The sequence below is a fragment of the Callorhinus ursinus genome, unplaced genomic scaffold, assembly GCF_003265705.2.
Source record: "Callorhinus ursinus isolate GAN/ISIS: 27379988/994484 unplaced genomic scaffold, GSC_fseal_2.0 scaffold6, whole genome shotgun sequence".
Classification (NCBI taxonomy): domain Eukaryota; kingdom Metazoa; phylum Chordata; class Mammalia; order Carnivora; family Otariidae; genus Callorhinus; species Callorhinus ursinus.
Window position 1 is genome coordinate 5,754,852 of NW_027397068.1, and position 13,516 is coordinate 5,768,367.

The 13,516-nt window shown below is 41.6% G+C and overlaps 1 protein-coding gene and 1 pseudogene across 4 annotated transcripts in view; one reads left to right on the forward strand and one right to left on the reverse strand.

The window, feature by feature from the left end:
- UBE3D (ubiquitin protein ligase E3D) overlaps nt 1-13,516 on the reverse strand; it is a 153,983-nt gene that overhangs the window by 138,471 nt on the left and 1,996 nt on the right. For all 4 annotated transcript variants that reach the window (XR_012378489.1, XM_073893564.1, XM_073893565.1 and 1 more), the window contains exons 2-3: nt 4,567-4,766; nt 1,290-1,380 (exon numbers count right to left, since the gene is read on the reverse strand). Coding sequence is in view for 3 of the 4 variants with exons in the window: in XM_073893564.1 (XP_073749665.1) it covers nt 1,290-1,380; nt 4,567-4,766 (291 nt within the window). In the remaining variant the exon portion in view is untranslated. The remainder of the gene's footprint in view (nt 1-1,289; nt 1,381-4,566; nt 4,767-13,516) is intronic.
- LOC112815605 (elongin-B pseudogene) lies at nt 5,662-6,209 on the forward strand (annotated as a pseudogene).

Here is a 13,516-nt window from a genome sequence, read left to right on the forward strand (position 1 = left end):
ATAAACCCTTAAACAACCCAAGGTAGCTCCTATCCTCATCTATACTTTTGTAATAGGGAAATTGAGGCATGAAGTGGTTAATTAAGTAACTTGCCCAGAGTCACAGCTAGTAAATAGTGGATGCAAACCAGACAGTCTCGCTTCTGAGTCTATACCACTAGCCGCTACCCTACAATGCACTCTAAATATGAGTAGGGATAAGGGATATAGGTCAGTAAGACTATTCCAACCCCAGAACCTATAGCTCAATTGGGAAGACAGGCAAATAAACCTTGGAGGAGCACATAAACCAACCCAGGGCTCAGGGAAGGCTCCTGGCAATAGATACTCTGTCAGATGAATTCAGGTAGGAGCTAACCAGAGGGAGAGAGGGGGTCTGGGGCACACCCCAGGGGGAGAGAGGAAGCTCTCTGCAGGTAGAGGTCTGGCATTCATTGAGACAAGGAACACTGTAAGAGGAGCAGGTTTCAGATATGGAGAAGGATCCATCCCCAGATAAGTCTCAGGCACCCGGCTCAGTGGAAATATATCTAATGAAGAAATCTAACTTCTTTCTGTAAGGATTGTTAACAACAATAAGGTTTTGATCTGTCTTTCCAACCTATGAGTGATTAGAAACTGAATATTCAGGGGAAAGGCTTTGTGCCCAGGAAACAAGTAGGATGACAGAAGGAAAGGAGAAGATGGAAAAAATAATAAAAAGAGACACCTTGGGAATACAAAGACTATAGTAAAGGGCCCTTTCCCATCTCAAAAGAGTAATCACAGCACACTGCAAGAACAGGTAATAAGATTAACCTAATCATCAAGAAAAGGTTAATTTGTGCTCTGTATGCTCTGTTTTAATAAGCAGGGAAATAGGAAATGGATTTTAGAAAGGGACCAATAGAAATAGTTCAAATAAAAAGTTGTGTTGCAAGAGCCTCTGGGATTTAGAAAATTCACTTATTGTGGAAGAAACCTCATTCACCAACATGATGGATAAAACATGCACCAAAGCCCCTCTTTTCAGAAGAGACATGCTTCGGTGATCAACACAGGCTTCCATCAAGATAAGCCTTCCTCCCTCAAAGCCAGCATGCTATGTTCCCCCTTGTCACCTTTAGAAGGCCTAACTGCTCTATGATTGCTGGAGGGTTTTAGGGTTGATTTTGCTCAAAGTGACATTAAGCTGGCTCTCATTTTAAGGCCATATATGGCTCCCCTGGTAATTACTTCAAAAATTCTGATAGAAAAGAAGAAAACCATTGCCAGGCACAGAATTAATCAGTGTAAAATACATTCCTTACCTGTTCCTTATTACGACTTCACCGCAGGACTGGCAATAAAATGTGCAACATCCTTGGGCTTGTGAGCTTTGATTAAACATTGAAATCAGCTCTAAAGAGAAATCGATGAAAGAGCAAATCTCAGAAGTGTGGGACAAATATATTAACATAAAGAGTTTAACAGCCACAATAAATTACTATCAATAAACACTGTTTACGATTCACCCAGAAGTACACATTTAATTAGCATTATCTGATGACTCAACGAGAAGCAAATATTGTGACGTGTTCTCAAAAACAACAGATTGTGCTAAGTGTTTCAGAGCTAGGTATGGCCCTAGATTATCCCTGCAACATACCACTGAGTTATTTCACTCATTCCATAAATACCAACATTAAGGAAGAAGAAAGAGGGCGATTGCTTTCACATCAAGCTCACTACAGGGGGCCTCACCATCCTCAGCCTTCCTCCGCGGCTATGTTCTCCGTCCAGTTTTCATCAGTGTGACTGCTGCTTCTATCCCTCAAATTTAAGTTTAATTTAAATAAAGTCTATGTCCACTCTGGCCTATTACCAGTACATAAAACAAGAATCATCTTGAAACTGGTCTTTATTGGACAGGTTCCTGGGAATGGAATGGCTCCTAAGAAGAATTCAATCTTCTAAGAACAAAACTCAATTTCTGATTAAAGCTGTGGAAAAATCCACACTATATGAAGCACAGCATTCCCTTAGTTTCCATTATTTTATTCATGAAGGAAACTTTCATTTCAAAAAAAACTCCCCCAAAACAAAAAACCCACACACAAAAATTTGACTGTAAAAAAAAAAACAAACAACCTTAAAGAAATGAGGTCATACTCATTAGAATCAAGCAATTTGAACTTGGTTTATGTTACTTTGTACATATGTTAAGATTTTAAAGACTGATGGTAGAAAGTTTAAGCCTTGGCAATTAAAAATTCATCCTTTTAATTTCTAGGGGTATCTGCCAATCCCTGTAGCACTAAGGTGAAATAAACAGTATTCCTTAATTTTGAGCAGATAATAAGTAGACCTGGGTTAAGTCATCCAAACATTCTTTTCCAAACCAATAAACAAACTTTCAGAGAAACACTCCCCCCTGCTGGTCACCCAGCATGATCAAGTTCAAGTCAGAATTCCTGACAAGGTGGCATCATGGGAGAGTACTGCCCCCTGCGGATGAGTCTAATGCTGGCGCTGTCTCAGACTTTACTGTAGCCATGTCCATGTCGAGGGTCATGATCTGACCTATGTTACATTCAGAACAGCACAACAATAGGCTTACTGTAGTCCTTAAAAGAACATTTATAGTTGAAAAGTCAACTTCTTAAAAAACCTCAAAATACAACTGAATGCTAAAAATGTCAAGTCGCTTCCTACACTACATTTTGATTCAAGTCAGCATTAGTATGCATCAATCCGGTATTTATTCATTCAGCAAATATTTACTCACCACCTATTATGTGGAAAGCACTGAAGTTATTAAATACTGAGATCTATTTTGCATACCCTTTCATGCACTGCAGAACAGGGCTTTGAAAGTCTTCCTTTTCAGATATTTGAGTAAAATGTTTTAAAAAATGGAAAGCCACAGCAGACCAATGAATGCAAGCAATATGCAAACCAACATTTCAGCAGTCAACTTATTGTGTCCTACAGTTACAATGAAACAATCATGCTTGCTGATTTAAATTTTCTTTACTAGTTCAAGTTTTGCTATTTATTAACCGTTACAGAAGACGGGCAGGTGACAACCCAACTGTGTCTCTAGAAGGCTTCCATACCACCTCCTCAGGATGGGACCTAAAATCCAAATCCAGAAAACCGGCAGATCTGAAAATACCTGAGTGTGGCTTTCGTGCCCGCCTTTGCCCAGTTTCCATTGTCAGTCTATTTCCCATCTTGGTGACCCCATACTTCTTTCCATGGTTATTACAGTAGTCATTCTTAGCATGTGGATACGTCACTTCAGCTCCATGACATTTCGGTTCCTTACGCCTTGTTCCTAAATCCAACTCTGCCCAACTCAAGACTAGTTATTCACTAATTTAGGACTTGAGCAAAAATTACTCGACAATGAATAAAGCAGCAAGAACTCGGGGGAATGCTCCACATCTCCTACACGGCTCTTCAAAACCACCCTGCTGACCCCACCTGGGGGCTCCACGCAGCTCAAATGAAAGGCTTAGTATAGATGCGGCAGCCACAAAGTCTCGGGGTGCAGTTGAAAAAATCATAATCCTCTCCTGATAATGAGCATCTCACAGGTCTGTTACAGCCTGTTCCCCTTTCACATCATTTTTCATCCTGTGAAGCACATTACTTACATGTGAAGAGATGCAATGAGCCAATAATTTTATTCAATAAGTTATTCTGAGAAACATTTCTACCATCTTACTGAATCAATGTGGCAATAACAAAATACTAGAAATGTAATAGGCATAGCAATAATCAAAATCAAATTATGCATCAAACTCAATTTCAGGATCTGTATATATACTGTTCTATTTGGAAATGTCTCTACAGGGATTGGATCATTTCCATCATTCGGTTCTCTGGGCACATATTACCCCTCCTCAGAGGGAAGCCTTCCCTGAGCACCTTTCACACTAGTCACTCCTTATCCCATTACTCTGCTCCTCTTTGACCACAGCACTTTTCTCTGTATCCAAGCAACTTATTTGTTCATTATCTGTTCCCACCCACAAGAACATAACCCCCCAAAAGGCAGAGGCCTTCCTAGCCTATTCACTTCTGTATCCCTAGCACCTAGATCAAAGCCTAACGCACAGTGTAGGGCAGTGTTTGTTGAATGGATGAATTTCTATGTAATGCTTTAAAATCCACCAGATCTTGCACAACTGCCATCTGATTTCATCTTCCTATCAACCCTGGGAGCTGGGCAATTTTACAGTTAAAGAAACAGAGCAGGGGTTATATGGGAAATCTCTGTGCCTTCTGCTAATTTTGCTGTGAACCTAAAACTGCTCTAAAGAATAAAATCTACTAGGAGGAAAAAAAAAAACACTAACTGCTTCACCCCCCCCAACCCCGCCCCCCAGCCTTCGGAACAAAGCTCCAGAAAGGTTAAGTGGCATGCTCAACTGCACAACTAAGTGGCAGAGCTGACAAAGAACCTTCTGACCAGCTCTTTCCATGTTGCTGCTGAACAGTCTTTTTCACCTGGGAAAAGGTCAACTTTTCAAAGGAAAAATCACCTTTGATCTACAAAGAAAAACTAAATGCAGGAGCAGGAGCACTGAGATCACTCACTGGTGTTGTCGGGTTCTGCCCACACCTGCAGCCGCAGGTGCAGTCCATCTCCCGGGACGTACTGCAGCCCGCGGCAGGAGGAAGGCACGAGCCTGACCTCTGCTGGAAACCGGAGTTCTGTGCAGCCTTCCGGGGTCTTCACCTGGAGTGAGGAGGGCGCTAGAGAAATATCCATGCGCATACCTCCTTCTTTAGGCTCCCTGGTGATTAAAAACAAAACACACAAAAAAATTACCTCTCATTGATGAAAACCACATGATCAAACAGGCAAAAATGGCCAAGGATCTCTCTGTTCCTCTTCAATAAATGGTCTAAAGTCACTGTCCCCCCCCAAAAATAGCAGTGAATAGATCAAAAAGGAAATCATTCTATGTAAGATTTAGATCAGGTCAGAGAATACTTTTCACTGTCATCGTAACATGAAAGTTTTGGAACGTATTTTTTATTCTTGGCTTTTTTTATGGCAATGATGCATTTTTATTTTATCTTTTTACTTTTTAAATTTTTTTAGACATTTATTTATTTATTTGACTGAGAGAGAGAGAGAGACAGTGAGAGATGGAACACAAGTAGGGGGAGTGGGAGAGGGGGAAGCAGACTCCCTGCCGAGCATGGAGCCCGATGAGGAGCTCAATCCCAGGACCCTGGGATCATGACCTGAGCTGAAGGCAGACACTTAATGACTGAGCCACCCAGGCGCCCCCAATGATGCATTTTTAAATGTGTACTTTTCCCCATTGCTAATAATGATCCTGAACCCCAATTCTCTATCCTAATGCTTCCTGCAGCTACTCCAACCTGGACCTTCCTGGAGTTGCTCCCAGAGCCATTCTGCTCACACAGCCCACCTTCCATTTCCTAAAGCCCCCTATTTCCTCCCACACATCTCCCCAACTTCAGGTTCTTTGAATCAGCACAATCTAATGCTGGCCTGTCGTACATCATGCACTTGTTCTTTAAAATATTTTGGCAAGAGGATTCAAGGCAGCATAAGACAGGGGCTTATTCATCTTTGCATCCCTTGACCCTAGCATGATTTGTACATTCATTCACTCTCTCTCTCATTCATTCAATATAGCTTTTCTGAGTTCTGTAATGTGTCAGGTACTGGGACTACAACCATAAACAAGATACCTTCTCGGCCCCTCACCCCCCACCCCAAGTAGGGCACAGGCAAGTAAACAGGAATGATCAAGGGAGCATTAAAACAACATTGTACTGGCCGGGCAGGGGCTGGGAGCAGCAGGCCACACTGGGAGGGCTGCCCACCCCCAGGACAGGTTCCTCATAATCCAGAACCACAGGACCACCATCTTCACGGACACCAAGGAGTGGAGCACCACGTTCAGGCTGAAGTGCATCCTCCAGGGCATCCTCAAGTGGCTGCCCGATGAGCAGCAGCTGTACAAGGATGACCAGCTTCTGGATGATGGCAAGACAGTGGGAGAGTGTGGCTTCATCAGTTGGACGGTGTGGCCGCAGGCCCCAGCTACTGTGGGCCTGGCCTCCTGAGCAGCTCTCCCCATTCACATGAATGGTTCAAAGCCCTGTGCATGGAGCCCTTCTCCAGCCTTCCTGAGCTGCCTACTGTGATGAAGCCACAGGACTCTGGAAGCAGCGCCAATGAACATGCTGCGCAGTAGGGGTGTCCCGGGCCCACCCCCAGTGCCCTATCCCCTCTAAGAGATATGACTGTCAAAAAAACACAAAAAAACAAAAACTACATTGTACTTGTTCATGATAAATAGAGAATACTATGGAAACACACGGAGGGCTGCAGTGACTATCACAGGTCAAGCACTGCTATTTGAACAGTAAATGGATGAGCCAGGGAAATATTCTTGCTTCTGAGATAGCATTACAATGATGCTGTATTTTACTTACAATAAGTATTGTCGTTTGATATACAGGATTTTGATAAGGAGAACAGGATTACACAAAACAAAAAGAAGAGGAGGAAAAAACTTCTTGCCAATTTTAAAAATTAAAAAAAAAATAAGGGCGCCTGGGTGGCTCAGTTGGTTAAGCGACTGCCTTCAGCTCAGGTCACGATCCTGGAGTCCCGGGATCGAGTCCCGCATCGGGCTCCCTGCTCAGCGGGGAGTCTGCTTCTCCCTCTGACCCTCTCCCCTCTTGTGCTCTCTCTCATTCTCTCTCTCAAATAAATAAATAAAATCTTTAAAAGATTAAAAAAAAAAATAAAACAGTCTAGTGATGTATGAATACCAGATATGAAAGACTGGCTAGTCTAATTCACTACAAACACAAATCTCTTGGTATAAGCAATCAAGAGTAAAACACAGTCCATTCCCTGTCTACCAGACACCAGAAGTACAGCAGGGGATGAAGACGTAGAGAAACGATCCTATGAAGCTAAAACACGCTTAGCATCGAAACAGAGGAGCTGCGCACTCTGACTCCCCTTTAAGTGCAGACAGCAGGGATAGGCCAGCAACTTGGAATCACCTAAGTACAGAAGGCAGGCCATCTACCTGAGGATTATCTAAGTACAGAGATCATACCATGTGTTCAGGGGTGAATCTTGATTAGGCCTCTTAACTTGCCTTAGAAAATCTTAAGATTATTTTCTGGCTAGTTCCTTTTCAAAGCATATGGACCTGAACTTAACTGGCAAGAACCTGAGTCTTTTCCAAGGAATAGATCCTCAAACTCTTGAGTCAAAAGTTATTTTTTTTTTTTTAGAGAGAGAGAACATGAGAGAGCATGGGCAGGGGGGAGGGGCAGAGAGAGAGGGAGAGAAACAGAATCTTAAGCAGGCTCCATGCTCAGTGCAGTGCCAGATGTGGGGCTTGATCTCATGACCCTGAGATCATGACAGGAGCTGAGATCAAGAGCTAGACACTTAACGGACTGAGCTACCCAAGTGCTCCAGAGTCAAAAGTCTAGTTTTAAGAAATGATGTTTAAGAAATAATAATCCTCAGGGCGCCTGGGTGGCTCAGTCGTTAAGCGTCTGCCTTCAGCTCAGGTCATGGTCCCAGGGTCCTGGGATCAAGCCCCCAATCAGGCTCCCTGCTCAGCAGGAAGCCTGCTTCTCCTCTCCCACTCCCCCTGCTTGTGTTCCCTCTCTCGCTGTGTCTCTGTCAAATAAATAAATAAAATCTTTAAAAAAAAAATAATAATCCTCTAAAGAAGAGGTCAGAAGTGGGTGATAGACATTGGGGAGGGTATGCGCTATGGTGAGCGCTGTGAATTGTGCAAGACTGTTGAATCACAGATCTGTACCTCTGAAACAAATAATGCAATATATGTTAAGAAAGAAAAGAAGATGATAGCAGGAGGGGAAGAATGAAGGGGGCGAAATCGGAGGGGGAGATGAACCATGAGAGATGATGGACTCTGAAAAACAAACTGAGGATTCTAGAGGGGAGGGGGGTGGGGGGATGGGTTAGCCTGGTGATGGGTATTAAGGAGGGCACGTACTGCATGGAGCACTGGGTGTTATATGCAAACAATGAATCATGGAACACTACATCAAAAACTAATGATGTAATGTATGGTGATTAACATAACAATAAAAAATTTAAAGAAAGAAAAAAAAAAAGAAGAGGTCGGAAGGACCAGATGGCATGTATTTCAGGTTTTGCAGGCCATATATGGTCTGTTGCATATTATACTGTGTATTTTATTTTTAACAATGCTTAAATTATGTAAAATCCATTCTTAACTCATAAACTGTACCAAAACACGCCACAGGTTAGATTTGACCCATGGGCCATAGTTTGCTGAACATTGCTCTAAAGATACACAATTTGTCCATTTTGCTACTTCACTTATTTTCAAAAACTGGACTGTGCCGTTGGCACTAGAAGTGTTTCAAGGGGTATTACTGCGTTTCTAAGCCTCTGCCCCACCCCATCTCTGGCTTACCACTCTTCCTCCCCTTCTTGAAAAATTCAGCCAATTAGAGGGCTGAGTAAGGTAGGAGGCATGGATGCAAGTGTGGGAGAACCACAGTGGCCTGGGGTAGAGGTGAGACACCCAGCAGAATGAGGAAGGAGGGCATCCACCAGGACAGCCACCCCAAAGCGATGTCAGATCTCAAGAGGGGTGAGGAGAAATCTAAGGGGGGGGGGCGGGGTGTGGCAACTCAGCATAGGGTTCCAGAGCCTGCCTGAGACTGCTCAGGCTGCTATAACAAAGCACCATAGACTGGGGGGCTTAAACAACACAATTTCCTATAGTTCTGATGGCTGAGAAATACAAGATCAAGATGCCAGGGAGTTTGGCGCTTGTTGAGAGCCCTCTACCAGGCTTGCAGATAGCCCCGTCCTCATTGTACCCTCATATTGCAAAGAGAAGCAGCTTTGGTATTTCGTCTTATAAGGGCAATAATCTCATCATGGTGGCTCCACCCTCATGACCTCATCTAAACCCAATTATCTCCCAAAGTCCCCATTTCCTAATACCATCATATTGAGGGTTAGGGTTTCAACACAAAACACAAAAATTCATTCCATAACAGAGCCCAGGCAGATGAGGAAGGTGTCAACACTGAGTGGGGAGGGGGAGGGAAGCAGCAAAGGATGCCAGCATTAGATTATTTACATAGAGGGGAATTGACCAAATAAATGTATGTCATGAGAATAATGAAAGCCAGGATTCTCACTGTGGGAGAAAAGAGTTACAAAGAGGACAAGGGAAAAAATCAGAATGGATCCTACGGCGGTAGACTAGAACTGAAAATACCTGTGTGGAGTCATGGTCTTCAATGCATATTGAGATACAGTAATACAGATATATATGTGTGTAGAAGGATGTATGATACACGGACACAAATACACATGCATACATTCGTACATAAACATGTACAGGTCACATACACACTACAGTTTTGTGCACTAGGGCCTGGAAAAAATGACACATCAATAGTAATGAGGATACTTTGTGCTCAGATTTTGGTTTCTAAGGGTCATTTTCCACTTTACATTTTTTTTTAAAGTATATTTGAAAGAGAGAGAAAGAGAGAGAGAGCACACACGCATGTGTGCGCAAGCTGGGGGAAGGGGCAAAGAGAAAGAATCTTAAGCAGACTCCATGCTGAGCAGGGAGCCCAATGCAAGGCTCGATCCCCTATATAGTGACCTGATCCAAAATCAAGAGTCCAACGCTTAACTAACTGTGCCACCCAGGTGCCCTAGTGATTTTCCACTTTAAAACAAATGAACAGGGGCGCCTGGGTGGCTCAGTCGTTAAGCGTCTGCCTTCGGCTCAGGTCATGATCCCGGGGTCCTGGGATCGAGCCCCGCATCGGGCTCCCTGCTCGGCAGAAAGCCTGCTTCTCCCTCTCCCACTCCCCCTGCTTGTGTTCCCTCTCTCACTGCCTCTCTCTGTCAAATAAATAAAATCTTTAAAAAAATAAAATTAAAAAAAATGAACATACACAAAATAATGTTCCTTGAAAAAATAACTACATCCAGGGATGGAAAAGGAAAAGAATGAGATAAGCCTGGAATATGTTACTGTGCAAACAAAGAAAAAAAAATCAAAGAGTAATAGGAACATATTAAAAAAGAACATATTAAAAAAAGAATAATAGGAACATATTAAAATCATCTTGAAGAGACTCCCCCTGGACACATCTGGTATAATCTGAGCAAAAATAAGTAACCCAATGAATAAAAGACCATGGGTCCAAACTGATGTAAATAAATGAATGAATAAAATGCAAGCCTGATGAGGAACAAGGGTATTTATACATAGTCGCAAAGGACCTCTCCAGTTAATACTTACTGATTATAAAGAGAAAAAGAGTCTTGCCCAACTGAATCAGTAAGAGTAGGAACAGTCAGAATTGGCTATTGGACTCAGCAAATCTGAGATATCAGAAGTATGAAGAATTCTCCTGTCCTTTGTCAACCTTACAGTATTCTTCCTGAATATTGCAGCTCTTTACAGTGTATATCAAAACTACCCATGAGCATGGGAATACAAAAGGTTTGAATTCCTGTAAATGTGACAAAAGGTGTGTGTGTGTGTGTGTGTGTGTGTGTGTTTACTACACTTCAGATTTGTCTTTCTTCTTTCCTGTCAAAGCAGTAACCCAGTCAGACAACTTCACCGAGGCCCCCGTTCTGTTGTGTATTTACTGTGAGCTTTTGCCTGCCTGTGCTACTTTTACTTGTAAAGCCAGAGCACCCACGCTTCTGCCTTCTGGAATATAGAGAAATAGTTTCATCCTGCACTACCCTTGTTCTGCAGGTACTCTGATGATAGTTGGTGGGGTTCTTAAAGTTTGCAGTATTCTCTTTGGCTGAGGGAGGGGAAGGGAAAGACCATCCTATTTCTTTTATGATAGTGCACACTGGCTAAAGTCTGTTTGTATTTCCTTATCATTAAAATACTGTTCAATTTGTTTTTTATAGACAAGGAAAAATATTCTGAATAAATTGACTCCACTATTGAAAATGGGATGGTTTAGGTTGAACCATTATAGCTTCGCACTCAATCTTTTCCTAAATAAAAATGTTAAAGCCTCAAAAAAAAAAAAAAAGTAACTTTATGGTGGCGAAGGCAGACATCATCTTATCTACATGCTCAAAGTTAATATGAACTTTAATGGAATAAGTCAAATTTATGTGACACCTGATAGGATGTAATGAGAACACAGCATCACTTCTGTGATATTCCCGCCAAAGATGTATAACCTGAACCTAATCTTGAGGCAACATGAAACAAACCAAATGGTAAGGCTGTAAACTTCAGAAGTGTCAAGATTGTGAAGGTCAAGGGAAACTGAGGAATTCTTCCAATTTTAAGAGACTAAGGAAACACAATGAAATGCAACGCATGATTCTGAACTGGGTTCTTTGGCTATTATAGATATTATGTAGACATGTGGGAAAATTTGAGTGAGGTCTGAGTATAAGATGGTAGTAACTTATTCCCCAGCTTTGAAGGCTGTATGTGGTTATATGGGGGAATGTTCTTATTTGTAGGAAATCCACAGTAATGTATTCAGCAGTGACAGTAACTTACTCTCAAGGTTGAGACTGTCCAAAAACAAAGTGTTTGCAACCCTAACTGTCCACACCTTTTCCATACTTGAGGCTTTCTTCACTGTGAACTTATATTCTTTCAGGTACCACACCCCGCTTGAAATTATCCAATGACTTCCCATCTCACTCTGAATACAAGCTAAAATTCTTTCAATGGCTCCTAAGACCCAGTAATATACTAGAGACAGATGTTAAAATTCCAGGCATTTTGCAAACTGGTTGACATCACTTTGGTAGCTTGACATCACCCATAGTGAAAATATCTACACCACAGGAATCAGTAAATGCTGCAAATCGGGAAGATTTTTTGTTAGTTTCACTGGCTTTCTCAGAATGCAGGTTGTTAAACATTTACTAACATACCTCTGTAAGACCCTTTACTATGCGCTCCACCAGCCCACCCACATCTCTCTGAACTTGGCACCCCTTCAAACTTGCTATTCTCTCAGAGGGAAACAGTCTTTCACCACATATTATACAGTTCTAAACCTCTCCCCTTCGGGTTTATTACTCAAGTGTTGCTTTCTCATTTGGAATAAGGGGTTATACTTTTTTCTCCCTATCCCTTTTTGTTTTATTTTTTTTTATGTACTTATCTCCATTCAATATCATATATATTTTATTTATTTTGTATAATTTCTGCTCACCTCTCACCCACTGCCACCATTAGACTATAAGCTCAACGACAGCCAAGTATATTTTTCTTTGCCCTTGTCACTCTTCATAGCTGGATTCCAGCACTTAGAATCTGAGTTTTCGGAATGAGAATAGGAACTCAGTAAACATCTGTGGACTGAAGGTTTACCCCAGGCATACTAAAATGGCTTCATATAAACAGATTTTTCTATTGCAATTCACAGATGCAAATATGAAAGGAAAAAAATGACCATCACGATACATGCACAAATCATTTCAGAAAATACAGTATCTATTAATGATGAAAACCCATAGTATGCTAGGAATAGAAAGGAAACATGCAATTTACCACACAGATTCGCCAAAAGTCAATTTCATCATACCTAGTGATAAAATGCTAGAAATGATGGGGTTTTGGAATATACGTGAGGTTCGGTGGGATGAGGTTCAGAGCTGACGACCAAGAAAGAATTCTTGAGACGTCTTTGGTGCAAAATGGTGGTTTATTAAAGCATGGGGAAAGGACCTTTGGGCAGAAACAGCTGCTGCACCGAGGTCTTGAGAAGTGGCTGATTATACTCTGGAGTTGGGGGAATTTAGGAAAAAGGGAGGTTTCAAAAGAACTTTCATATGCTAAAGAGCTCCAACCTACGAGATAAAAGATATCAGAGGTCTTGCCATTGTCAAGCCAAGGCTGCTTTCCCCTCTAGCAAGGTATTAACATTTAGTGGGAGATTCCTGGAAGAATGTCACAAACGTCCTACCCAAGAGTGGGAGGTAGGGGGAGGATGCAGGTTATCAGCTAGCCTTCTGCTCCCTCATCAGAAACATTTAAGTTTAGGAACAAGAATAAAACTCAATCATATCATTTACAGCAACTGTAAACAGACTAAAAATTTAAAATGCAGAGATTATCAGAATGGACTCAGAAAAACTCAACCCAGCATATGCTTTTTAAAAATTTATATATTAAAGGCATACGTTAACAGTAAAAGGATAGAAAGAGATATGTGATGCCAAACAGTACAAAGGTTTTCTGACAAAGACATTGTGTTATTTCGATGGGAGAAATGGCACTCTTTTAAACTAATGGCGATGGAACTACCAGATATCCTTACAGAAAAAAGAAAATGAAATTTGACTATCTCGCTCCAAACACAAAAAATGAATTTCACCTAACTATAAAAGCTAAAACTAACTCCTAGAAAATAAACACAGGAAAAAACTTTACAACCTTGAGGTAAGTAAAGATTTCTTTAAGACACGAACAACACTAACCATTAAAGAAAAGATGCA